The 27,176-nt window shown below is 46.7% G+C and overlaps 1 protein-coding gene and 1 long non-coding RNA gene across 9 annotated transcripts in view; one reads left to right on the top strand and one right to left on the bottom strand.

Annotated features, from left to right (window-relative positions):
• On the top strand, positions 1-26,860 carry LOC307202466. Its single transcript, XR_013832884.1, has 4 exons — positions 1-130; positions 17,746-18,035; positions 20,710-20,804; positions 26,221-26,860. It is a non-coding gene; the product is annotated as an uncharacterized lncRNA (long non-coding RNA).
• Positions 21,812-27,176, bottom strand: part of RAB11FIP3 (RAB11 family interacting protein 3) — an 89,675-nt gene continuing 84,310 nt past the window's right edge. For 7 of the 8 annotated variants that reach the window (XM_079952367.1, XM_079952361.1, XM_079952363.1 and 4 more), the window contains 2 exons: positions 26,263-26,403; positions 21,812-24,882 (listed from right to left, as the gene is read on the bottom strand). In XM_079952367.1, coding sequence (XP_079808493.1) covers positions 24,769-24,882; positions 26,263-26,403 — 255 coding nt within the window. In that variant the 3' untranslated portion in view covers positions 21,812-24,768. Of the gene's footprint in view, positions 24,883-25,735; positions 26,404-27,176 lie in introns of those variants that run through there. The other variant, XM_079952360.1, reaches the window with a different exon arrangement.

Here is a 27,176-nt window from a genome sequence, read left to right as displayed (position 1 = left end):
CCCCCCCCACGCTCCTCCTCCCAGAGTCCAGAAGCCGGCCCCTTACGCCGCTTCCGTAGCGTAGCGACTCACCGAGAAGCGAAGAGCCCGCCCTGCGGAAACAGCGCCGAAAGCCGTCGTGAATACGAAGGTGAGAGACTACAAGCCCCAGAGGGCCTGGCGGGAGGCGGGAAAACGGATGTGGTAGCCCTCGGTGGTGAGGGAGGCTCGCTTCGGGAGTTGTGGTCCTGCAAAGGAGGGAGGTTTTTATTTTTACCTCAGTCAGGAAGGGGTTGAGAAAGAGCGCGTAGATGCTGATTAAAGGCGAAAGGGAGGCGAGCTGTTTTTGCGGTCGCGATGTCCTGACAGGAGTGTTACCCAGGCCTGGAAAAGAAACATAGGGTTTTGACTACAACTCCCAGGATCCACTGCGCCTCCCACCCAGCCTGGCAGCTGTGCGGCAGCGGCGGCTCACCTGGGGCTCAGCTGGTGGGCGGGGCTAAGCATGATGCAAAGCTATGCGCTGCCCCAGGCAGCTCTCCGGTACCTTTTGCGTGCGCTTTATGCGGTCTTCGGTAGCTGCAGCCGCCCCCCGCCATCGGGAAATAAAAAGCACCCAAAAAGCTCATTGGAAAAAGCAGTCCCGGAACGACGACGCGTCAGCTGAAGGCGCTACTCGCACAGGCACGGGCAACTTGTAAAACAATGGCAATAGGAATTGAGAACTAGGATCTGATTTTCCCCCACCTCAGCGATACCACTTTACATCCAAAGCTACGCACATCTAAGCAATAAATAATCAAGAGCCCACCCACGGTCAGAAGTGCAGTTTTTTTATTTATTTAAAAGTACTTCCAAAGCACTTAACTAAAAAAAAAAAATACTTCAGCAGAGTCACCCTTGTTTCAATGACACTTTAACATACTGAAGCCAAGAACTTGAGGATTCAGCCCTGAGCACAAGTACTCCAGACTACAAGATTTTGATGCAGGACCCAGTTGAAAAGTACAGTTTGAAAATACATTGACCTTGAAATCAAAGGAGTGCTCTCAGCTTCAATTACCTGCAGTTTTCAATATCAAATGGAAAACACATAGCAGCTTCCTTTTCAGAAGCTAGCTGTTATCTACTGGCCATTTTAAGTTTACCCATTAGCAATTTGGCTGTTCAAAGCTTTTCTCTGCCTATGGCAGTTCCAAGCAAGAACCTGGGCCTGCACAACTGAGGAAGTCAGCACAGATGTTTGTGAGATATCTTCATTAGAAATGGGCTTACCCTTATTACCTATGGAGGTGTAAGGACTCTAGATATGTGTAATTTGTACACAAGTACAATAAGTATGTTTGTTTGTTGGTTTGTTTGTTTGTTTGTTCAGTCATCCTGAGAATAAAGCACTGGGCCCAGAAAGCAATAGTCAACGTTAAGACCTCACATTCAGGATCTGCACATGAAACTTATGACAATGCAGTTCTAGAGTCTCTTTTCACCCCAAATACCTTTTGGGAGGAAATCAAAAGTATCATGGTTGCTCTTCTATGCCTTCATTCGCCTACAAAACAGAACATTTAGGAGTTCTCCATTCCTCCAGAACCTTAACATGCACTCCTTGGGTTTTCCTCAACCTCCTTTCCCTATCTCTCCTGCCCTTTAACTTTGCCTCCTCTCCATGTTCTTTATTTTTTCTGGTTTAAGGGAACATAAGCCTTATGTTCCCCTTTCAAGACACTTTTTTCACAATTTAGGAGGGTTGAAACAGACTGCTTGTTTGGGGAACCATAGTATATGTGGCTCAAGGGAATCTAAAAAGACTTACCTACCCTACACAGCCTTTGCTTGGGAACAAAAATGACCCTCAACTTGTTTTCATACAGGCAGGGCAGACTACCCAACCATAATTAATGCATAAGGGCCCTGAGAACCTTGGTAACCAATCTGATCTCTGAGCTCCTAGATCACCATGAGCACTTGAGAATGTCTTTCTATATTTTTCTCACACCGTTTCCCCCTGTTGTATCCTGCCCTTTAAAGGATACCCGGTTTCTCTTGTCCTTCATCATGCCTAGGCAGAGAGGTCACATCTCCCCTCCCTTGGATTATGATAGTTAAGCTGCTGAAAACTTGTGGTTTCACAAAGAAACTGAACTGCTGTGGCAGTAATAAACACTTTGATAGCCACCATCTCCTTGCCATGGACACTTTTATTGCTTAATCCTTCATATGCCCAATAGCTGGGCTATGTACAGCTCCTGGGATTGGTTGCTTGGAGCCCCTTGTCAGTCGGAGGCCACCTGGGTAAAGAGCACTTAAAAATGGGACACCAACGTCCCTTTGTCCCTCCTCAGCCATCCAAGAAGATGCTAAGTTGCTCATGAGCAGACTATAAGCCTGCATGAGTAAAGTAATTGGGTAGGTGCATTTTAAATGTTTGTTTTTTCAGTATGTTATTCTGCCTTTGTGCTTTTGCTCTCGTAAGCCAAGTTTTTAATAAACTCTCTTAAAATTGGCTGCTGGGGGCTTGGTGTATGTTTGAGCTCACCTCACTGTTCCCAAATCTCTTTGGTATTTGTGTCTAGGGAAAATATGAGGAAAGCAAGCTGTTCTGATGTTGATGTTACAATTGCTCCGTATGCATAAGTTCTCACACCCAGCACTTAAGCAAATAATAGATTACTCGTGTTTACTGGTATGTGTCAGAACAATGCATAGGAGACATACCCCCCCCCCGATGTCTGTAAATTCTAGGGATTATACTAGCATAAAACATGTGAATTCAAAATCTCAAGAAATACAGTCTTTTTAAAACCCTACTTTTATTTTTTTTTAACCACACAAAGGTATATTGCACGAAAGCATAGTAGACAATTATATAATGACATAACCTGATGGTTTCCTAAAGAGACAGTCAGAGCAAAATACACAGAGAATAAAAAGAGCTTAGAAGAACTATCAGGATATGCTTGGATGCTTACAAATGATTTTCTCTATCAACCAGGGAGTTCTGTGAAAAAACCTGCTTGCTACCTAAATTTCTCCTATATTTATATTAGTTTGTGGTAGGTTTGTATGTGATATCTTGCACAAAGCTTCTAGCTGCTCACAGTTGTATCAGAAAGCCTCAATCTTGATCAGGGAATTTTATGTTTCCAGTACCGTTCTTGTTTTAATCTCCAAAGTAAGATTGTCAAGGTGGGCAAAAGTTCAATCTTGTTTACAGTGACAGACCAACAACCAGGTAAAAGACCGTGAAAGGTTAAAAGAGGACAAAGGCATCTACTGGAATGATGTCCTTGAAGCTGCATTCCAGAGAAGAACAGGCACAGGTTGAGTGCTCCAGCATCACCCTTATCATTCATAGCCTTGAGCATCTGCTCCTGTCTCAAGGTCAGAGGAGGAGCTGGTGGTACTGGTACCTAATAGTTGGAGACATAAGCTAGTTCTGTTTCTAGTTAGGGAGGTAGTGGAAAAGGCAGTATCTGTAATCTTCCTCTGTCCCTCCCTCTCCCTCTGCATTCTACCTGACTTTCTGCCCTAATGCTTGTGGCCCAAACTCGGCCACTGGCATTTTAGGTTTGTTCCATTGTGTCTAGGCCTGCCAGATCCCTAGTACCCTCCCCTCTTATTATTTAGGAACAGCAGTTTCTCCTGCCTCTTTACAACTAATCAGTGCACATGGCACATGCAACATTGATGCAACCTGTGAAGTGGTAGGAAAAGCAGGATTTGCCTCATCAGTAACATTGCGGACCCCCTTCCTAGAATATTCAGATAATGTTTACAAGAAAAATGTTTTAATTGTTTTACTTCAGGAGGTGTATGCCGGGGGGGAGGGGGAGAGAGAGATTGTTGGCAGCAGTGCTCCTACTTGTTTCCATTTTCCAAATCAATAAATGGAAAGGGCATGTGGATGACTGGCAGGCACTTGGCATATTTTTAAATGATGTTAAAATGTTATTGAATGTCATTACAATGAATTCAACATCTATTTTTAAGATATTAGATGCCTTGTATTAATTTTTTTACTGACTTGCTTTAACTTACAAGTCTTCCCACCCTGCTGATGAATCCTTAGCCCTCACCACTTCCCAACATTATTATCTCCGCTGGTTAGCTACCTCAAACAATGAACTGGAAAGACACTCAGCTAAGGCTTTAGATTGTTAATCACATTGATCAACCAGCTAAGCTAGCTCCAGCAGTTACCAAAGAGGCTGAGTTCACAGGTCTGTTGGAACAGGAAGGAGAAAAAGAAAAGCTGTTAGCTTCTTTCCTCTTCATCTATTACAGCAGTAGCATAAGAAAAGAAATATTGCAGGTACTGTCAGTTTTTGACTTGTAGCCCCACCATTCCTCCTGGCCGCACTCATTTGTCACCATTGCCATTTCCTGGTTATGCCTCTCATTTAAATAAACAAGATACATTGTGATCATAAATAGCAAAGCAGGCCTGTGGCCCTCCAGAGGTTGTTCATTTCCCATCAGCTCTAACCACGATAGCCAATGATCTGGGATGATGGATGTTGTACCCATTCAACATATGGAGGGCTAGAGGTCCCCCATACCTATGATAAGGTACATACCTCAGAGGATGTAAACTGGCCTTCACCAACCTGGGAGCATCTCTGTCCAAGAGCAGCCACAGCTGGGGTACCAGCTGTAACTAGTAAAGGGCACTCCTAACAAGTGAATCCATCTGAGCCACAAGTGGAAAAGATAGATCCAGGAGATGGAATTGGGTTAGGAAAGGATGCAGTGTAAAGTTAGAAGTAGGGTCTCCTGCAAATTCTCTCTCTCTCTCTCTCTCTGTGTGTGTGTGTGTGTGTGTGTGAGAGAGAGAGAGAGAGAGAGAGAGTTTAAATCAAGCAGTAATTCAAACTCTCCTCACAACATGCTGAGAAAAGCAGCCAAGGCCTTTTTGACATCTTCATTTCATAGCTTATGGTGCTGGTACTTTCCCTACCTGACTGTTGCACAACTTTGTGCTTGCACTCTGTACCTTGCCGCCTTCGCTCACCGTCATTAGTGGTGGTTTCACAATGCAGCACTGGTTTCTTCACCTAGCCCAGGGCAATCTTTCAGTGCTCTTTGACCCAGAGGTAATTAGATAAATATGACAATTAAACATTTGCACTGTGAATGCGGTTTAGGTGACAAGTGCAGTTAGAGGGTGGAAAAAATTAGTGACCTTTAACCCAAGGTGTGCAGTACTTCTCCCCAATCCATTTTTCCAAGCTGGAGGGTGTTGTTGGGCTTAGCATCAAGCCTCTACAACAAAAGCCCACCTAAGGAAATGGCCACCTCAGCTTCAGAGTAACTGGAGTCCTGCAGTCTGAGACAATTTTAATCAATAAGTGTTGTTTTTAAAATGCTAATCTTTCTATTTAATAAGGAAGAGAGTTTCCCCTGTGAATTTCATATAATATGATTTGGGGGCTGCATCCACTGCTAGTCCTACCCAGAGTAGATCCACTAAAAATAATGGTGATGGCTAACTTAGGTTATTAATTTCAACAGGTGCGCTCTGAGTAGAACCTCCTTGGATACAACACTCATTATTTATATAGTGCAATCCATGTGTATAGTGCAGGAAAATAGGTCTCTGCCTGGAGGAGCGTGCAGTCTAAAATTTATCACTTGAACATATTTTGCTGCTAACTGGGGAAGAAACAGCAGTAGTTATGGACAGAAAGCCACAGACACTTTTGAAGCAGCCAGTGTGAAAAATTTGGTCACACAAATTTCCAAATGCTGCAATGGCCAAAATATCTGCTTCAGGAGGAGACACACTGGTTAGGCAGCTTTACAACAAACACTGTTACGTAAATATTATTCATGTGAACATTTTATTATGACCACAGCACTGGAGTTTCCTTGACACATCCAGTACAAGGAAGCCTGATCCCTTTCCTTGAACTCCCAGTCATCAAGTCACAGAAACTCTTTCATCATTGTCCTTCCTTAGTCATCCACATCTCCATTTGTACCTTCCTACTCTCAACCTAGAGAAGAGCAGGAATGTGCAGCGATAAGGCATGACGGTGCCAGCATCCTCACTCACCACAATTCCGGGCTCAGTCATGCATTGATTCTATTTACTGTGTTTCATGCTTCCTACCTGGCCACTTCCCCAAAGAACCAAAACTTCAGGGGGCAGTTCTTACTGGGTCAGCTTCCTTCTTCAGAAGTACAAAAACCTTGTAATATTTTTAAAGAACATCCTACTGTTTATGTTCATTTAACTAAGCTGAGCACCAAAAAAATAGCCAAGCAAAGCTAGTCTTTAAAGTGGAGAGACGGAAAGAAGAGGTGATGTAAGGATAGTGGAGAAGGCATTATTGGTGAAGCTAACAGGTTTTGATTATGAGGGATACAGGAGGATGAGGAGATGGCTTTGCGATCAAATTGTGATTTCAAGGCCATCAGACTTTTTTGTCCCATGTTGGGTTTGCAGCGCAGCTTTTGGCATGCATGGTACCAGTGTTCAGGTTGGGAATGTATCCGAACAGCCATGACTCATCAGCTTACCTCAGGATGGGAGAGAAGTTCAATTCACTTTACATTTAAAGCAGAATCTGTCAAATTCACACTTTCCAAAGCACAGGTATCCCTTTAAATTCATATATATCTGAATTTTGTGATGCAATTCTCCAACCAAAGGAGGTTTACAAAAATCCATACGTTAGGAGAAAGTGTGCCAGTGTGGTGTAGTGGTTAAGAGCGGTAGTCTCGTAATCTGGGGAACCGGGTTCGCGTCTCCGCTCCTCCACATGCAGCTGCTGGGTGACCTTGGGCCAGTCTCACTTCTTTGAAGTCTCTCAGCCCCAGTCACCTCACAGAGTGTTTGTTGTGGGGGAGGAAGGGAAAGGAGAATGTTAGCCACTTTGAGACTCCTAAAGGGGAGGGAAAGGCGGGATATCAAATCCAAACTACTACTACTACTACTACTACTACTACTCCTCCTCCTCTTCTTCTTCTTCTTCTTCTTCTTCTCTTTTTTTTTTAATAATATTTATTAAAGATTTTCAAATATAACAAAAAAAAGAAAAACATCCAAATTTAAGGCCTTATTTTCAATATCATCTTTCCAGGACTTCCCCCTCCCCACCCCCTCTTATATTCCAATTCTTTCAAATAGATTCAGCAAATTCTTACCCCAAATTTTAAAATTATTATCATTAACCCAATTTAAAAAATATTTCCCCATCCCCTAAAATCGACCTGTTCCCTTCCACGAGTTCCCCTCTTTAATATAAGATACAGATTAACATAAAAAAATTAAAAAAAGAATAAAATATAATTTAACACCCTTTGGATTCCAAATTTCCCTCCCCCCTTTCCCGGTTGCGTTCCCAATGTCCATCAATATCTACTGTCTCCTGGAGCTCCCACATCTAAGCCATAGTCCTTCACCAGTCCGCTTTGCCGTCTTTTTAATAGTCTTTACCATCTTTTAATCATCTTTAATTTCAAATGTCCAATCTTCGAAGGGGTCTATCTTCCAACTTTGTCCAATTCTTGTTTTTCTTGTTGTTCTTGTTGTTCTCTCTTCTCCTCTTTTTTTTTTCCCCCCTGCTCTCCTGCAAAAATATTCTAATTCCAAAAAGCTTATAATTCCTCTACAGAGGCTTTGTTATTCAGGAACAAAACATTACGTCAAGTCCCTTCCATTCTTCAATAGATAAATCTATTGTCTCCTTTAGTGTGTAGACCTCTGTAGACAAAATAGTGTTCCATTTCTGCAGTTTCCCAGGAGATAAAAAGTCCGATTCAAATTCCATGCCAGCGATACTTGTAATAACCCACAGCTCCTCTAGAGGGATTATAGTAACTCAGTTTCATTCCCGATCTCACCCACCAGTCAAAGTAACTTATTATTCCTTGTTTTAAACAGTTTATATCCAATTTATAACAAATGTAACCAGCAAAGTCCTCGTAACAAAGTTCTCTTTTTGTTCTTTAGTTTTGGCAGCTCCTTTGACAGCTGTCAAAACCTCTATTTCTCCTCTCCAGGCGCTCTCACGGATCGCTCCCGGGGTTTCCGGGGGGGGTTGTATTTTAATTCACATTCCACTCTTCTCCTCCAGCCCAGCTTATAATTTTCCATCGCGAAATTAATAACTTTATCAAAAAAAAAAGGTTGCACTCGATCTTAGTTGTCAGGTCCTTTGCTTTAGCTCCTCTACAACAGGGGGGAGGTTGACTTCCTTTTTATACCTCCCCCGCTCGCTTCGAATTTAAGAAAAAATTTATTCCCCTTTTTAATCCAAGTTCCAATTACTCACGGGTTATTCTTTTAAGTCCAGATTTTCAATGGAAGAAGTCAGCGCTCTCCGCCAAATGGCATGCGGCTTCGCTCGGCAGGGGAAGCGGAGGACTCACAGCACCACCACCCCCCTGTCACCCGCTCCGCAGCCTTTAAAAAGGCTCCTTCGCGTGGTCGGGGGGGCGCAAACGGTGCCCGCCGAGTCACCATGCCCATGGGTTTCAGCGCCCATGGTTTTTGAGGGTCCCCGCGTCGCCGGCGCGGTAGAACCCAGCCCCTGCCGAGCAGACTCCCTCCGGAGCTCGGAGGGAGTCCGCCATTCGGTGATGGCGCCAACCCGGAAGTCTCCTCTTCTTCTTCTTCTTCTTCTTCTTCTTCTTCTTCTTCTTCTGTTCTTATTATAATGGAGCTTTTCTTATAATATGGAAGAAAATGTACAACTTGCAATTATTAAAGAGAAACTACCATTAATTGTTAGAAATGACATTCATCTTTCATGTTTTCTTTTCAATTCTGTTACAGTTAAACATAACAGAATCAAAATAGTCTGTACAAGATGAACAGGTGTGCCCTTAATTCTGAGCATTTTTAATACCAATAAAAACAAATTAAAATGTGGAGTTCAACCCCTTCTCCCATCCCATTTAGAAAAGAGTACTGGCCTCAGGTAGGATGCATTCAAGAAAAACAGGATACAGTGTTCAAATTCTTTGGAATAGCATTAGTTGGATTTCTACCCTGTCTTTGAATCTAAAATGATCCCCAAGGGCCCCTTACATAGAATAAGAACAGCTCTTCTGGATCAGGCAAAAGGCCTATCAAGTCAAACATATTGTTTCTCATAGGAGCAAACCAAATGCTATTCAGTTATTGGAAACTCACAAGCAGAACATCCTCCACAAATTCTTCTAATCTTATACAGCTTTAAAAGTTCGTGGCTACCACTGTTTCTTTGAGCATGTAGTTTAATAATGGGATTTGTAGCTGCATCTACCACTCCTCCATTTCGGGGGGGGGGGCGGCTTTTCTCTATCTACTTTCGCCACACCATGCATAATTTAATATCATGTCTCTCCTTACTTTTCCCTCCCCAAGCTTAAAAAAGCCTCAAACACAGTAGCTTTTTCTTGTGGGGAAGTTGCTCCAGCCCACTAATTATTTGGGTAGTTCTTTTCTGCATTTTTTCCAGCCCTGCAATATCCTTTTTTGAGGTGAAGCAGCCAAGTATTCCACAGTGTGGTCACACCCCAGATTTGTATGAAAGTATTATGCTATTAGCAGCTTTATCTGAGATTCCTTTCCCAACTATCCTCTACAAGGAATACACAGTTTTCACAGGAGCTGCATATTCGGTCAAAGTTTCCATAAATATTCCTTATTTTGAGTGTTCTGTTTAGTTGCCAACAAAAAACTAAAAAAAGAAATTTTCCATAAATCTATCTACAACAGTCTCAATATCTCATTCCTGTTTAGTCACTGCCAGCTCAGACACTGTGTGTGTGTGTGTGTGTGTGTGTGTGTGTGTATCCGTATCCAGTGTGTCCCCAGTATGCATCACCTTCGTAAGATAAAATGAAATTTGGGGCTTCTTCCATCTACTCAGGCACACAGGCACTGCTTTGTGATCAGTTTCCTCCTTTCCCCCCAAACCAGTCAATTCTCTTTAGGTTCTTGTGGCCATTCTTACCCCATTCATCCCATTTCACTCTGGCAACTGAGTTATATGTCTCTGTTTGCATGCGCCTTAACTCCCACCCAGGTCTGTACCCCTAAGTACAGTATACATCCTGTTATACGTACATGACTTCTTATTAAATGCATGCATTTACAATATAGATTCAATTATTTCATTCTGTTTACAGGCTCAGAAGAATTCCCATCGAGGTAGAGGTTAGCCTGAGCTTCTGTTCTGTGCCAAAATAAATATTTAAAATGGGTGTGTCACACTGCCCCAGCATTGCTGCTGCTGTCAGTTAAGCTCCCCTACACTTAATAACACATTCTATAACAGAACACTTTAGTTTGCTTAAGCAAAAAATAGCAGGTGGTGTTGAAAACAGGTCTCCTTTCACACCACATTGCTGGACCTCATCATTGTCCAAAATGTTTATCCATTTAATTTGAAACTTGCTACAATATAGTAACAATGTTAACAGGTTGTGGAAGTACCCTTATGAAGAAGTTGCAGTAAAGAGTGAAAAATCAGATTAGAAATTCAGCTTTATATGGTCTCAAATGCTGCTCACATTCTTTAGATATCTCCAAATCCAAACACCAATAAACCTATACATTCAAACTTGTTGTCAGAGCTGCCTCCAGGTCCCAGCTCACAGAGGACCAACGCTAGGCTGTAGTTATGTACAAAAGTCTTTATTGAGATTCAGTCTCCATTTCAAAGCCGCAGCGTGCAGCTCTACGTCCCGAGCTTAGACCGGCGAAGTCCTGTCTGAGTCTCCTCCCCCTCCACACCAGTTTAAGACTCTCGCTTTGCTCCACCTCTTCCTAAATTCCTTTCTCCTCTGGGCCCTCCTGCCCGCTAGGGTCTCATCCTTCCTCGACTCCTCTGACGCTGACCCTGACGATTCTTGCCCCTCCTTCCGGCGGGCTTTAGGACCTGGTTCCCTATCCGGGCTACCTTCTGTGCCGCTCGCCTGTACCTTTGAACTTGGCGCGCGCGCCCAGCCTGCAACTTTCCTCTTAACCGTTAACTCGCTCTCTGATGGAGGCGTGGTCCACCCTGACTCATCTTCTCTCGCTGGTGGTGCATATGTGGGCTCTGACACCTGGGACTCCTCCCCCCCACTACGCTCTGGTGGGGAAGCTGGTCCTGATTTGCAACTGGTGCTCTGGGAGTCCCCGCTGGCCCCTTGCTTCTGGGGTGTCCCCCTTGGCTCGCCCCTTGCCCTGCCCATCGGCGCCCCCTTCTGTGAATCCTCCGATTCGCTGGAGAGGCTCATGGAATCTATCGGGCTGCTGTCATATTCTCCTACGCTGCCCTCGGATTGCTCCCCCTCGCTTTCCATCTCCTCTCCTCCCTGCGCTCCCGCTGAGTCCCTGACATCCATCCCCCCCTCGAAGCCCCCCCTTCCCCCCTCCCCCTCCTCTGGCGTGGGTTCCGGGTGCTCCAATGCTGTGGGGGTGCATGCCGGATACCGGTCTTCCCCCCTGGCATGCTGCCAGTCCGTGACGGGTACATCGACGTCGCTCTCCTCCGCTTCCATCTCGTTGCCGGCGTGCTCGAAACCAGGATCCTCCCCCAACCCGTCCATGCCCCCTTGTTCCCCCATTTCCTCTGGGTAGTCTGCGTGCCAGGGCCCTCTGAGCAGTCTCCTGCGCCACTCCTCCTCGGGTTGAGTGTCCCACCAATAAGAGCGCTCCCCACCCAAGTCTGAGACCGACCCCTCCGGCGAGGTAGTCCCTGGAACCGTCTCCTCAACCGAGGAGAACCCCTGAAACGTACTGGCTGAGAGTGTGGGGGTGAAAAGATATTCGTCAAAATAATCCTCCGGCATGGGCCTGTGTGGGAAGAGTGCGTGGAACTCGTCTTTGAGGTAGTGCTCCTCCACCGCATAGTACGGCACCCAGCTGTTGGCGCTGGCCGGGGCACCTTCCCTTGCGATGAGATATTCGACTCCCTCTTCCCCCCATCTCGAGTCCAAAATCTCCGTCACCTCGTTGAGTGGCCCCGCCCTCGGCGACTCCCCTGTCATGGGTGCATCTCTAAGTGGACTGGGAGCTGTTCCTGGCTCCTGAAACCTGTGAGGTGCCTTGTAGGGCGTTAGCACCGATCTATGAAAGACCGGGTGCATTCTGGAACCCTCCGGTAGTGTCAAACGGAAAGCCACTGGGTTGATCTGTGCCTCGACTAGGTAAGGGCCCAACTGCTTGTGTCCTAGCTTCTTCTTAGCTAAGGACCTGGCCGGCACTGCCTGGGCCGCTAACCAGACCCAGTCCCCTACCCGTATGTCCTCCCCCACTCTTCTGTGTTTGTCTGCTTGCATCTTGTATACGTGTTTTGCTAGGTCTAACTGTCTACGGAGCTGTTCATGGACCTCCTGTAACTCCTCTGCCAATGCCTCTGCTCCCTGTGGCTCCCCCTCCCCCTCTTTCTCTAAGCCCGGGAAGGTCCTGGGATGTCGCCCGTGGTTGGCAAAAAACGGTGTCACCCCCGTGGACACGTGTTGTGTGTTGTTGTAGGCAAACTCGGCCAGGGGCAGATAGTCCACCCAGGTCGAGGGCTGCTGGTTGGCGTAACATCTCAGGTACTGCTGCATGACGGCGTTGACCCTCTCCGCTTGTCCGTTGGTCTGCGGGTGTCTTGCCGACGCTAGGTTGACCTTGACGTTCAGGATCCCCATCAGCTTCCGCCAGAAACTCGAGATGAACTGGCGCCCCCTGTCAGACAGGATAGACCGTGGCAGGCCGTGTACCTTGAACACGTGGTCTATGAACAGCTTGGCTGTCTGTTCCGCTGTGGCCACCTTCGCGCAAGGAATGAAGTGCGCCATCTTGGTGAACATGTCGACTACCACAAGTACTGCTGTTTTGCCCCTCGAGCTGGGCAAGTCAGTGACAAAGTCCAAGGCTACCCTCTCCCACGGTTCGGACGGGGTCTGTAGCGGTTCTAACAGTACCGCCGGCGGTCTGTGTACTGGCTTGGCCCTTTGGCAGGTGTCGCACCTCGTGACGTATTCCGCGACTTCTCCCCGCATCTTGGGCCACCAAAAGTCTCTGGCTACTAATTCCACTGTCTTTTCCCTGCCGAAATGTCCGGCGCTGGGTGCGTCGTGTAGCTGTTGCAGTACTGTCGCGCGGAGTTCATCTCCCGGTACGTAGATGGCCCCCTTGCGGAGGAGCAGTCCGTCGCGTATCTGGAACTCGTCGTCCTTTGCCGTGCCGCTGCGCACCTCCTCCATCTTGGAGCGCGCGAAGGAATCTGTTCGCAGCTCGCGCCGTATCGCTTCCAGGTCTATTGTGGCAGAAGCGCATGCCCACGCCTTGGGTGCGAAAATGTGTTTGGCCGCTACCGGTGCTGCTTCCTCCAGATACTGCGGCTTCCTGGATAGCGCATCAGCCATGACGTTGTTGTCTCCGGGGATATATTCTATCCTGAAGTCGAAATCCGCAAAGAACTCCGCCCAGCGGATGTGTCTCTGGTTCAGGAACCGCGCCGTGCGCCAGTACTCCAGGTTCTTATGGTCCGTGCGAACTTGCACCGTGTGTTTGGCTCCGATGAGGAAGTGCCGCCACGCCTTGAATGCTGCATGAATGGCCAGCAACTCTCTGTCCCAGATGGTGTAGTTCTGCTCCGACTTGCTGAGCTTCCTGGAGTAGAAAGCACACGGCCTCCAATCCCCTTGCGGGTCTCGCTGCAACAGGACTGCCCCCACGGCTCTGTCGGAGGCATCCGTCTCCACCCTCATGGGCTTGCTGGGGTTCACATGCAGCAGTTGTTCCTCGGAAGCGAAGAGACGCTTGAGTTTCTGAAAGGACTGCTCCGCCTGGTCCGTCCAGGTGAACTTCTTCTTCTTGGAGCTGAGGGTGTCCGTGATGGCCGCCGTCTGCATAGCGAAACCCTTGATGAACTTGCGATAAAAGTTAGCAAAGCCGACAAACCCCTGGACCTCCTTCCGATTGCGCGGGCTCTTCCAGTCCAGTACTGATCGTACCTTGGCGCTGTCCATGGCGATTCCCTTGTCGGACAGCTTGTAGCCCAGGAAATCCACCTCCGTCATGTCGAACTGGCATTTCTCCAGCTTGGCGTAAAGCCTGTGCTCCCGTAGTCTTTGCAGGACTTCCTTGACATCTCTCTCGTGAGCCTCCTGCAATTCCGAGAAGATCAGAATGTCGTCCAGGAAGCAGACGCACTTCTTGTATAGGAGCCCCGCTAACACGTGATGCATGAAGGCTTGGAAGCAGTGGGAGCCATTTTGTAAACCGAAAGGCATAACCCTATACTCATAGGTGCCCAAGGGCGTGAACATGGCCGTCTTCCACTCGTCGCCCTCCCGCATGCGTATAAGATTGTACGCCCCTCGTAGATCCAGCTTGGTGAAGATGCGTCCCTTTCTCACCGTCGCGAGCAAGTCGTCGATCTTGGGCATCGGGAAAGCCGTGGGCTTGGTTTTCGAATTTAAAATTCTGAAATCAACTACAAGCCTCTTCTGGGGCGTGTCTTTTTTCTTCACAAAGAAAACAGGACTGCCCCCCACTGCTTTGGATTCTCGGATGAATCCCCGCTTCAAATTGTGATCTATGAACTCCCTGAGCTCTTGCAGTTCGTCTTCAGACATGGAGTACAGTTTTCCGGTCGGCAGCGTTGCCCCCGGCAGGAGGTCAATCTTGCAGTCGTAGGGTCTGTGGGGAGGCAGCTTGTCCGCTTCCTTCTCGCAGAAGACCTCCAAAAACGCCTTGTACTTGTCGGGTACAGCTTGCAGCATGCCCAGTTGTAGCTGTGGGTCATCCTCTTGCCCCTCGTCCTCCTGGTTAGTCATGATGCAATGTTCTGCGCAGTAGGAGGAGCAGAAGGTCAATTTACGCTGGTACCATGCCAATGCCGGGCTGTGCCTGTCCAACCAGCTCATGCCCAACACTATGGGCGTGTCTGACAGTTGGGTGACGTTGAAGCTGATGACTTCGCGGTGATTTCCAATGCGCATCACCATTGGCGGCGTTTGCTGTACCACCTGTCCCCCCAGCAATTCTCTTCCATCGACTGTCACTACTTTCAGGGGCATCGTGGCAGGCAGGAGCGCTATGCTATGTTGCTTGATGAAATCCACCCCCATAAAGTCTGCATTGCTACCAGAGTCAATGGTAATAGGCACTTCCATGGTGAGCCCATTGGGAAGCTGGAGTGTTGCGGTGAGCTGCACCACTGGTTTGGGCGGGAGGGGGTCTGTGGGCTGTAAGATTCCTGGGGACTGCTTCACTGATTCATCTGGCTGGGCCCCAGCGGCTCTGCTTCCAGCCAGACTTCGTCGTTTCCCTGCTGCGGTTCCCTCTGCTGAGCTGCTTCTGTTACTTTTGCTGAGGCTGCATTGTGCTTGTGGAGCCTCTGGGGGCACTCTTTTGTCATATGCTGAGCACTTTCGCAGATGTAACACTTCCTGTTCCCTCTAGGAGGCTTCACCTTGGCTGCTCCTGGTGTGAGGGCTCTGGTCGCTGACTGAGCCTTGGCACCACCTATCTCCATCGGCTCCTCTCCCCCTCCCAGTGGAGGCGTGGATTGAGCGCGCGCTGAGTCTCTGGGGAAGAAAGGAGGTGCCCTTGCTGGCGTACGTCCCCAACGCCCTTCATCTTTGCTCCAGGGACGTTCTTCCAGCCGCACACCAATCGTCAACGCCTTCTGGACCACTTCTTGAGTGCTCCGTGGCCTCTCCCCCCTTGCGATTTCGTCTTTCACAGCCCCGTTCAGCCCCTCCCAGAACAGGTCCCTGACGGACGCTGAGTCTTTTTCCCATCCCAGCGCGTTGACCAATGCAAAAAAGCGGGAATGATATTGCCTTACAGTGGCTCTGCCTTGTTTCAGACCGTGAATCTCTTTTCTAGCGACATCGACATCTATCTCCGATAAAAAACAATCGTCCATCGCCTTAATGAAGGCTTTTGCGTTTTGGAGGGCTGGATCATTATCTCTCCACAGATTGCGCAACCACGCTTTAGCTTCTCCATGGAGATGCGTTAGTATGAAGCCTACTTTCTCCTGCTCATCTCTAAAGTCCTTCTCCAGCAACTTTAGCGCAAAAACTACGTCTGCTCTGAAGTTAGGATATTGCTGCAGACTCCCATCGAAATGCGACACCAGGCTCCCCCCTCTCTTCCCGAGCCCGATCCCTTCTGATTTGGCTGCCGGTGGCCCCTGTTTAGTCAACATTTCCAACCTGTTTTGCAGATCCTTGCAGACAGCATCTGATTCCTCTTCTCTCCTCCTTGCCGCTCGTATTTCTGCGTTAAGTTGTACCACGGCTTCTTGCAAAGCTGCCAGTCGTTCTTCTGTAGTCATCTTCTGCTGCTTTTGTGAGCTCGCAAAGCACCAATCTTCGCCCCTCGCTGCGTCCTCTCACGTTGCGAGGTTCTTTGAAATTTGAGACAGGACTTACTGTCAGAGCTGCCTCCAGGTCCCAGCTCACAGAGGACCAACGCTAGGCTGTAGTTATGTACAAAAGTCTTTATTGAGATTCAGTCTCCATTTCAAAGCCGCAGCGTGCAGCTCTACGTCCCGAGCTTAGACCGGCGAAGTCCTGTCTGAGTCTCCTCCCCCTCCACACCAGTTTAAGACTCTCGCTTTGCTCCACCTCTTCCTAAATTCCTTTCTCCTCTGGGCCCTCCTGCCCGCTAGGGTCTCATCCTTCCTCGACTCCTCTGACGCTGACCCTGACGATTCTTGCCCCTCCTTCCGGCGGGCTTTAGGACCTGGTTCCCTATCCGGGCTACCTTCTGTGCCGCTCGCCTGTACCTTTGAACTTGGCGCGCGCGCCCAGCCTGCAACTTTCCTCTTAACCGTTAACTCGCTCTCTGATGGAGGCGTGGTCCACCCTGACTCATCTTCTCTCGCTGGTGGTGCATATGTGGGCTCTGACACCTGGGACTCCTCCCCCCCACTACGCTCTGGTGGGGAAGCTGGTCCTGATTTGCAACTGGTGCTCTGGGAGTCCCCGCTGGCCCCTTGCTTCTGGGGTGTCCCCCTTGGCTCGCCCCTTGCCCTGCCCATCGGCGCCCCCTTCTGTGAATCCTCCGATTCGCTGGAGAGGCTCATGGAATCTATCGGGCTGCTGTCATATTCTCCTACGCTGCCCTCGGATTGCTCCCCCTCGCTTTCCATCTCCTCTCCTCCCTGCGCTCCCGCTGAGTCCCTGACACTTGTGAATTTTGTAAGTTTAGATTTGTACATGAAACACAAGACTTGCTATATTTTTGAGTCATAAATGACTCCAAAAGGGTATACCATATGTGAAGCTTTCCCAACCAGTATCACTTCATATATTCTGCAATAAAATATGTCAATTGTTTTATAGTGTTTCAACACATTGCTACTTTTCAAAAATAAAAAGGATTTCAAGAGTACAAAATGGAGTAGCTTTACCTACAGTATAGGAATCTGTAGTCCAAATATCACAGAATATGACTTTATGGTAAAAGGCATGTTTCCAGTACCTGTACAGAGTATCTTATTTCTAACCATTGGGACAAACCATATATTTGCTGGGCAGGTGCTGCTTATGGTTTTGCTTACTTTGGAGACAAATGCCTGGCAAACAATTTCATGGAGCGCTTGTATCAGTTGCACTGGGGGTATGAGCACTTAAATGAGCTTAAGCCTTTCCAATGCCTCACTTATTTTAAATGAATAATCTGCTGAAAGGAGAAGAGGGAGACATGATTACTTCCAAAGACCAGAATTAAAAAGGCAGCCTCGCAGCTTACCACCTTGTCATAGATTCACCCTCCTGTCAACCTTCATTCTCAAGGCAGCTTCTTACATCTCATTTTCTCATAAACACCAGGTTTGCAAGTCACAGGGGAAATGCAAGCCCTAATGAAGAGCTGTGGACAGTGCCAGAGCAACCTGGAAAACAGACAGGACTTGGGGGCAGGGACCAATGGAAGCCAAGAAATCCAGGTCAGGAAAGAAAAGTCAGCCAGGTGATCCTTGCAGAATCAGCCGTCTGACCAAATTAATATCATGGAAGTTTGCCAAAGGCTGAAGGGGAGATGGGACGTCTAACCACTGCCTCCAGTGAGCAAGCAGCAAAGGCTCCTGGTGTTCCACAAAGGAGGGTTGCCGTACAAACAGGTGGGTTGGTGTTTTCACGCTGCTGACATAAGAGCTGAAGCTTCTAAGCTGATACCCAAACTTTAGAAAATCAAGATAAGAATGGCCTTCTGGCATCCATCTGTCATGAGACAACAGAAGAATGTGCCTTCAGGGATAAAGCCAAACCATTGGAGAGTTACAGTGCCTGCTGTGGCCGTAGTGACCGCTATGGGAAGAGACCTGTTTCGTGGCAGCCGGGGCAAATGAAGGCCTCTTGTTGTTCTGAGGCATGTGTACCATGTTGTTTCTTCTCTTCACTCCTGCCAGCTGTCATCCCTCCCCTGGTCATGGTCTTGCTGTGTATGTTAGACACAGGTGAACATAGACAGTGCCAAGCATGGTAAACAAGTATGCTTAACACAAAAGTTGAGCCAGAGTAAGACCCCACTCCGGTGTCCTGTTCCACGGGAGCTTGAAACTCACTGGAGAAGTGATCAGGGTAGACAAGAACAGGACCTTGGACAGCTCCAAGGGGTCCTGCTAAGGCAGCTCTAGGCGGGCGATGTTACCTCATTTGTTTATTTTTTTTTTAAAAAAAACTATTTGTTTATTTTCACCACATGGGTCTCAAAGCAGCTCACAACAATAAATATACAATATGCAGAATTTAAAACAAACCTGCAAAATTTAAAAAGTCAAGAATTTAAAATCTCTCTCTCTTTTTTAAAGTAAAACATCTGAGGACTCAAGAGGGCAAAGGACTCTTGAAATGTAAGTTTTGACCAGACATCTGAAACTCAGTAGGGCCAGTGCCTGTCTTCTTGTAGGAGGGGCTTCCATAGGCCCACAACACTGAATGTGTGACGTGACTTGGGTACGAGTCATGCTTCTGGCCCATAGGCAACCACTAATGGTGCTCAGGGATCGACCTGGGGTGTACAGAGTAAGACAGTCCTTAAATGACCCTAGGCCTAAGTTGTGCAGGGCTTTGCACACTAGTACCTTGAAACTGGCCCACTTGCAGACAGGAAGTCAGTTCAGTTCTTTTAACATCAGCCTTATGCAGGCTATCCAGACCTGGAGTGTGGTGGGCTCCCTGGAGAAGCTTGTCTGTGTCTCTGAGTCAGAGGAAGATAATACGGTTGGTCTCAGCTGGAAGGGGCCCAAATAAGGTACGCCCAAGGAAATAGCCTGAACCTCATCTTATTCCTCTGCTCTACACATTGCAAGGAGCCAGGGTCATTGGTCATCTATCTCTTGCCCCATTCTGCAAGCAATGTTTAAGTAAATTATTTTCCCTTCACTGTGAGAGCTTAAGAACATAAGCAGAGCCCTGCTGGATCAGGCCAGTGGCCCCTGTAGTCCAGCATCCTGTTCTCACAGTGGCTAAGCAGATGCCCATGGCAGGCCCACAACCAGGACCCAAGTACCACACCACTCTCCGCTCCTGTGGTTTCTGGTATTAAGATTAAAATGTATTTATCTGCATAGGCCTTTGCAAGCAAGCATGAGGGAACTGCTGCTTCGTTGCTGCTATGAACTAAGCATTTTGTTTATATGTTTGTGAGATTTTACTGTAGATCATTTCGGGTGATAGTAAGTTGCCTCGAGGGTCTGTCTTGGCAAACAGGCAGAGTAGAAATGCTTTAAATAAATAAGAACTAAAACAGGGATAGGACAATGTTTCAAGGGCAACCATGACTGAGAGGTTTCTTTATTTAAAAGTGAAGTAGCTTGCTCCACAGGGTCCAAAGACACAGAAGTAGAAGTCATTTGGGGAATTTGGAGAACCAACATGATGTAGTGCTTAGCGTGTCAGACTAGGACCTGGCAGTCATTAACAGTCATCAACGGGTTTACCACACCTATCAGCCAATCACCCATTCCCACCACCCTTCTGAGTAATACCCCTCCCCACCTTCTCACTATATATAAAGGTCTGGTGGCTTCTGTTTCAGTGTATCTGAAGAAGTGTGCATGCACACGAAAGCTCATACCAAGAACTAACTTAGTTGGTCTCTAAGGTGCCCCAATATATTAAACGGGTGATAAGAAAAACCCTGTCAATTATAGACCCATTAGTTTGTTAGATGTAGCCTCTAAACTATATGCCAGGCTCCTCCTTGGGAGACTGGAAGAATGGGCAGATACAAAAAGATGGTATCTGAAGTCCAGGCAGGTTTCCAAAGAGGGAAATCCACATTGGACCAGTGCTTTGTGATGAACTTTCTGCTATGTAAATATGTCCATAATTTGAAGCAAAAATTATATGTCACTTTTATCAATCTAAGGTGCTACTGGACTATATATATATATATATATATATATTTCTACTGCATCAGACCAACATGGCTACCTACCTGAATCTAGGACCTGGGAAATCAGAGTTCAAATCTCCACACAGACATTAAGCTCACTGTGTTACCTTGAGCCAGTCACTGCCTCTCAGCCTAACCTACCTCACAGGATTGCTGTGGAGATTAAATGAGAAGGGGGAGAACCACGTTGACCACCTTGAGCTCCTTGGATAAAGTGGGATATAAACAAACAAACAAATAATAAGAGATTCACAGTCAATGTATATAAAATGCTCAGTTCTTAAAACTGTCACAACCAAACAAGGCCCAGGAAGAGGCTATGCAAATAGGAGTAGTCTCAGTTTTCAGGTGTCCAAGATCACTATGGTTAGGTGAGCATGTGTTCTACTTTACAGAGGCTGTCCAGTTAAAGACGAAGAACCAAAAAGGGGGAGAACCAGGGAGGAGGAGGATTGAAGTTGCCCATCAGCCATGAGCACCTGGACAGCAGGTAAGGAGGCACACAGGTCACTTGCTGTTTGTCTTCTCCAGTACGGTAAGAAGTAGTCTCTTTCTGGATAATTAAATACAGTGATTATTTCTAAATGTGCATCTGTAACATAAAATAGGCCACTCTCCATCAAGGGCAGGGGGCAGATGAAGCCCAGTAGTGTCACTAGATGCACCACTTTGCTTTCTCCCATACAAGAGAATGGCTGCCACACACTTTGATAGGGAAAATGTAAGGCAGCACTAGGAGACACTAGTAAGGTGCATGCAAAATTTACCTCCACCACCACCTCTTGCTGGCCCAGCACTTACTGTCAGCAACTCAACTGAGGAGTCCCCCCCCCCCCGCCTTCTCCCATACATTCTGCAGTGAGCTAGCACTCAAATTCCAGCAGCTCTTTGATGCCATCTAGTGGCAGAACAAGAGAAGTGTCATCAGCCTTGCATAATTGTCTATGAGGTTAATATCTTTTTTAACATGAGTTTTCAAATCACTTCTAGGAACTTATGTTAGGCCTCTGTTAATACCTTAGGGAAGTGTGCCTGTTGTGTGAATATGCTCAATACTGGAGAAACCATAAAATATCCCCACCAAATGTACAAAATTCTCTACATGAAGAACTTGCTCATGTGTGTGTATATATATCTCAACATCTTGGCTTGAATGCAGATGAATGTATCAGAATGAATCACCCCATGTAGCAATGTGTGTTTTATTATAATCACATACAAATGCACATGTGGCACTTCCAGGGGCATGTTTGACTAACAATGGCAGATAACCTCTGGTTAATATCCTGGGTGCAGCTTCCTGGGGCCAAATTCTGCAAAGCCCACATGAAGACTCACCCAAATAGCCTGATGCTCCCAGTCAACTCCCATTCCCATTACAGGTAGGCTGTGGCTCCTGCCTCTGCACCAGGAGTCCGCCCCCCCCCCCCACTCTTATTATTTCCATATTTCCCTGGTGCACTGCAACACAAAAGAGAACAAAAACTGAGACAGAGAGAGACTGGTCTCCAGCAAAGAGACGGTAACAGCTTTTAATCAGACAAGAGTCAGTACACCCGTTAAGACAAATACTGTTTGCCTCTTTCTGGAAGTTCCTTCACATACCAGCAGGGAAGAACAGGTTTCCTCAGGAAATTAAAGCAGTGTGCAAGCCAGTGCTTCACTTTTGTTGGTTTATTATTATAATTTTCCCCCTCCTGTGACTATTTACATTACAGTACCTCTTTGTGATCAACCGGGAGGGCTGGGAGAGGAGTGTGTGTGTGTGTGTTATCGTGGGCATAGATGCCCAAGTCAAGAAAGGCAGATCTGCTTATTTATAGATTTGTACATTATACATATATATATGTGCGTGTGTGTGTGCATGTGTGTGTGTATACACAGATACATTGCTCTCTTTTTTTGAAGTATTAAAAAATTGATCAGCCATCAATCTATAAAAAATACCTAACTCTACAAGGTAGAAAAAGAAAAGCCTTCCTTCTCCAAGTATACACTGATTTACACCCAAGAGTCCACTGGAAATGTACAATACGCGGATTCTTTCTCCAGATTTCTGGAATGGTTGAGTGGGCACAGCAAGGGGATAAATGTGAAGGTGGGTGTTTGAGCTCAAAGAATCGCTGTCCAGGTGGAGAAGCAAACACTTCCACATTTTTTGTCCCTGTGTTCCTCACCCCCCCACTTGATCTAGCTAGAAATTATAGAGCATGAATCCACTGATTATAATAATACAAAAAAATAGTTCCACATAATCTGGCCATGGTGCCGCAATTCATCCTGGGAACCTGGTAAATGCAATTGAGCTCAATAGGAGCAAAACCCAGTGACCTTGGATTGGGGTGCTCACTTTGGTGCATTTTTTATTTTAGAAAAAAACAGAATAGGATTGTTGCTTTCCCTGTACATCAGGGGTTGAGAACAAGCACTTTATGCTTTCCAGGAAGAAGGAGATATGTCAGCTTTCACTGCCCACTTCTGCTCTCCATGAGAGCCAGTTGCTCAGATGGCTCAGGCAAGTATGTGGGGTACTGCTACATACCTTGTGCCTAAATGCGTGTGCTTTAAGAGAGGGCGGGGAGATCTAAGAGAGAGAGGGAGAGAGAAGGCACCCAGAAAAAGCTCAGAACTCTCAGCTCCATCCCAGAAGCAAACCTTCACTGGGAGTCCCAGGCACTGGCCAATCAGTGCCCCTTCTTAGGGGGTCCTGAATGTTATCTATGTACAAAGCAGCAGGATCCATCAACAACAGATTTACGCTCCACCTTCCCTGTTCCCTAGTTGTGCCATTAAAAAGAGAAACCCCCAAGCAAAACATGATTTAAAACCAACCCCCAGGGCCAGATTTTAAAATATATATATATATAGAAGAACACCTTAACCTTCTGGTTCTGTGGAGACAGCATACCTTTTAGGTATGGGAAAAACCAACCTTTTCCTATAAAATTCGGGATGGGGAGGTGGGCAACATACATTTTTTTCTTCCAACTGGGCTTAGATAGAAGGAGAAGGGAAGAAGGAAAAGAGGATTAAGTTGCAACACATCCATCTCTCTCATCCTGTCCCAAAGGGTATGCAAAATGAAGCAAACAACCCAAAATCCTGCCAGCTTTAACCATTTTAGATTTGACTCTTGGTATGGATATGATGGCAAAAGCTTCATTTCTGGTTAATGGAACATTCTGTGCAGCAAGACATGGTTATGTCAGCAGCTGAACAGCTTGCTTCTCTGTCTGAAGTATCTTAAATTTCCTCTCTCATCCTCCCGCAAAAAAAATTTGGGATAGAACAGTCACCATTCCTGTCTTAAAGTGACCAAACTGCTGCGAAAATAAAAGGATAAGATAAAGGTGTGCAGTGAAGGTGAAGGGATGTGGTGGTGGCTGCTGCACCTGAGGGGGAAAATAGCTCTGCCTCCAGTGCTGAAGTATCATCAGCTGAGCATCCCCCCCCCCCCCGGTGCCTCCAGCAGACCAACCACATCACCTGGTGGGCAGCTGGCCTGCAGAATAGCCATCAGCTGCGACTAGGTCTTCAAGCAGAGAGGGTGTCAGTAGGCAATTTTTTAAAACTATAATGCCAGAAAGCCCCTCTCCTGGTTCCCCACCTGCCAGAACCTGTTCACCTCCCTGCAACCTCTGATAGGAAACAAGCCAGCTATGTTTTCTTTAAGGCAGCTTGCCAAACAAAAGGGGTCGGGGATCACACAAACTACAAGCAAGCCCCCTCCCTCAAATATTTTGATGGGGAATGCTTCTGCAAGCTAGAGAGACTAAAACGTTCGGACCAGGTAAGGGCCCTTTTCTCCCCTTCCACTGGTTCAATGATAAAAGTCATCCACGTGTCTTGTGGCCTTGACCCCTCTTGGAGGGTGCCCACAGCTTCAAGAAGGGAGATGCTGCAGAGTGCAACTGATGTGTCTCCCAGTGAGTTTTCAGGAAGGATGGGGTGGGCAAGGCAAGGGAGGGAGGGAGGGAGGCAGTGGAGAACTTCTCTTCTTCTTCATCTCCCCTGTGATGGCTGCTGCGGGACAAGAGAGATTTGGACCTCTTTTCTCTCCCCTTGTGCAGGGCAGGGTTGTAAGCTTACAGGAAGAGGGTTTCAAGTTGCAGCCCAGCACAGCAGGCTGCTGGTGTACGTTCCCATTCCCCCACCCCCTTTTCCCGCTGTGTTCTGCACCTTGCATTTTTTCCCCTCCGGGTTTCCTTTTGCCCACCCCCCACCCAACCCTCGTGAGTCACAAGGGCTCAAAAACCCACTGGAGTCAGCGCAGCCAGCCTCAATAGCCGTCTCTCTCTCTCCCACAAGTCCACCAGGTTCCACCACCTAACCAATTTCATGACGTGAGGCATCCCGCGCCTTCTTTGCAGAAGAGCCAAGACTTGCCAGCATCTCCTCAAGAGCAGCAAATGCACGGCACCCAAGTGTCACTCAGGACCGCAGTTCTCAGCCTCCTACTTGACCTCCAGGATGGATGGGTTGGTTTCCATGATGGCCACAATGATCCGGTCAATGTAGTCCTGGAGCCGGAAATTGATCTCTTCTTGTTTCTGAATCGCCTCCATTAGCTGCAGGGAGGAGGGAGAGAAGGGAAACATGTTACATGAAGGCTATTATTCTGAGTCGGCAAACTCTGGGCTGAACAGCGTGTCCAAAGGCACAGTACAATGATGAACTGCTGCACAGAGGGCCATAGCGCAGTGGTTCGACATCTGCTTTGCATGCAGAAGGTCCCAATCTCCAGCATCTCCAGACAGGGCTGGGAGAGAATCCAGCCTCAAATCCTGGAGAGCTGCTGCCAGTCAACGTAGACACTACTTGGCTGGATGGACTGAGTATAAGGCAGCTTCCTATGTTTCTGTGCAGAAAAAAGCTCCCAAATACAAGAGCAGCAAACCATTACCAATAGCCCTTCCTAATGGATTCTTGGTGGAATCAATCCAGAGCTTGTTCTTGCACCTTTGATGGAACATACCAATCACAAAGTAGCAGCTGCCATGTTCCATCTCCCTTCATGCTTCTCACTGTTTCCTTCAGTGGATTTTAAAGCTAGATGACATCTGAAGTTGTATGTTGTCTTAACTGACATCCCTTACAACTAAATATACAGAGTGAGGCCCACCTGCATCCCAATGGTTATTAGGGAAAGATTTTGAAATGAATCCCAGGGTAACTGCTTTATGTACCACTCTAACACTGCCTCTTCCAGAGAGAACTTACATGACAGTTTACTGAACTGTTTTTTTACTGTTTTTTTACTCACAAAATACAGCTTCTATATTTTCTGATTTAAGACCCCCTCGGGGGCAGCTTACAACTCTTAAAATGCACCAATAAAACCATGTTCAGAGAGAGAAGTAATAATAAAAGCACAAAAATGGCACAATCCCCACCCCCATATACCTATTTTGTCATTACAGTCGGTTGTAAGTGACAAGGAGTGTACTGCAGAAGGGTGGTCCACAAATTAAAATTTAAAGATTCTGGTCTAACTTCCATTTTCTCACTGGAATAAATACTTTCCAACTTCCTAAAGGCCAGAAACTTTTGTTTGTTTTTGAGGGGGGAAGAAATACAGTTTCTGTCTCATCAGGATTCATACCTGCCAAGTTCCATGTAGGCACAGCACTTCAGTGCAGCACCAACAGCAAAAACTCAGCATTATGCAGAACACTGTTGAATTTGATTATTTGTTCCAAATTAAAACAGGAGGGGGGGGGGCTTGCATCTGGCAAACTGATAATTTATAATGTATTTACACTTGGATACGGGGAAAAGATTTAAGTCCTTAGTCTTCCTTAAAAAACCCAAAGTATTGAAAGGTTTGAGTTCTGACTGCAAAATTTTACCACTACACTTTTGGTTTCCATTTCATATGAATTTAATTTCACCTTTACTGCTGACAGGAAAGTGGTACCCAGAGTTTCCCGCAGACCCTCCCACAGTACCTCATCTCTGGAGACAGAGCTGATTTCTGCAGCCAGAGATTCAGAGAAGGAAGCAGAGAAGAGGTTCTTGGCGCCTTGAATACTGAGGTTTATGATCTGCCCATTCAGCTCATCATTCTGTTCCTTCAAGTTTCGGTTATCCTGTTGGCAAAAAGAAACCCAAAATGTTGCAACTGTTATCACTACCAGCTCCTTCCACTATGAACAAATGTGTGAAGCTGCCTTACTGCAGATGCCCACCATCTAGTATTCTGACTGACAGTATTTGTGATACACTTACATGTAGCCTTTGCAAACCTCACATCCATTCATGCCACAAATTGACAGCACACATAAATATCTTTCAAAACTAAAACATATGTGCCATGAGTTCTATCTAATGCTCCCCGTGCATTGCTTTGCTGGAGCAATGGGACTCTTTCTCTCCTCCCCTCATGCGTCCCACAACCCCCCAGAGCAGATTTTGATGATACATGGGGTGCTGTAGAAGAGAGGACAGGAAGAGAAAGCTGCACTGAGCACATGCAAGTCTGTTGCACGAATGCATTGGATACGACCTCATAAACCTCAGCTGAATTAAAAATGATTATAAAAGTAATTCAGATGCATGGTCATAATTTCCTGGCAGCTGTGACAAATAATGCCACCATATAAGTAATATAAAACTGGTTCTCCAACAACAACCGTGCCCACAACATCCTGACGTGTTTCATCCAGGTAATATAAAATAATGCTTGACAAAAAATATTCCCTTGAGTCTGCAGAATAAATAGCAAGCTATATCTTTAATGTAAATGCATTTAAAAATGCATTTTTGATCCTGCAGCGGGATGCCTTATAATGAAGCTGACCATCTAGATATGCTCTGCAGATATGTGGATGACATTACTTGGCACCTACAATCTGTAAAAGAT

The sequence above is a fragment of the Podarcis cretensis genome (genome assembly GCF_951804945.1).
Source record: "Podarcis cretensis genome assembly, chromosome: 14".
Classification (NCBI taxonomy): domain Eukaryota; kingdom Metazoa; phylum Chordata; class Lepidosauria; order Squamata; family Lacertidae; genus Podarcis; species Podarcis cretensis.
Note: the sequence above shows the minus strand (reverse complement) of the source record. Positions and strands in the feature narration are given on the sequence as shown.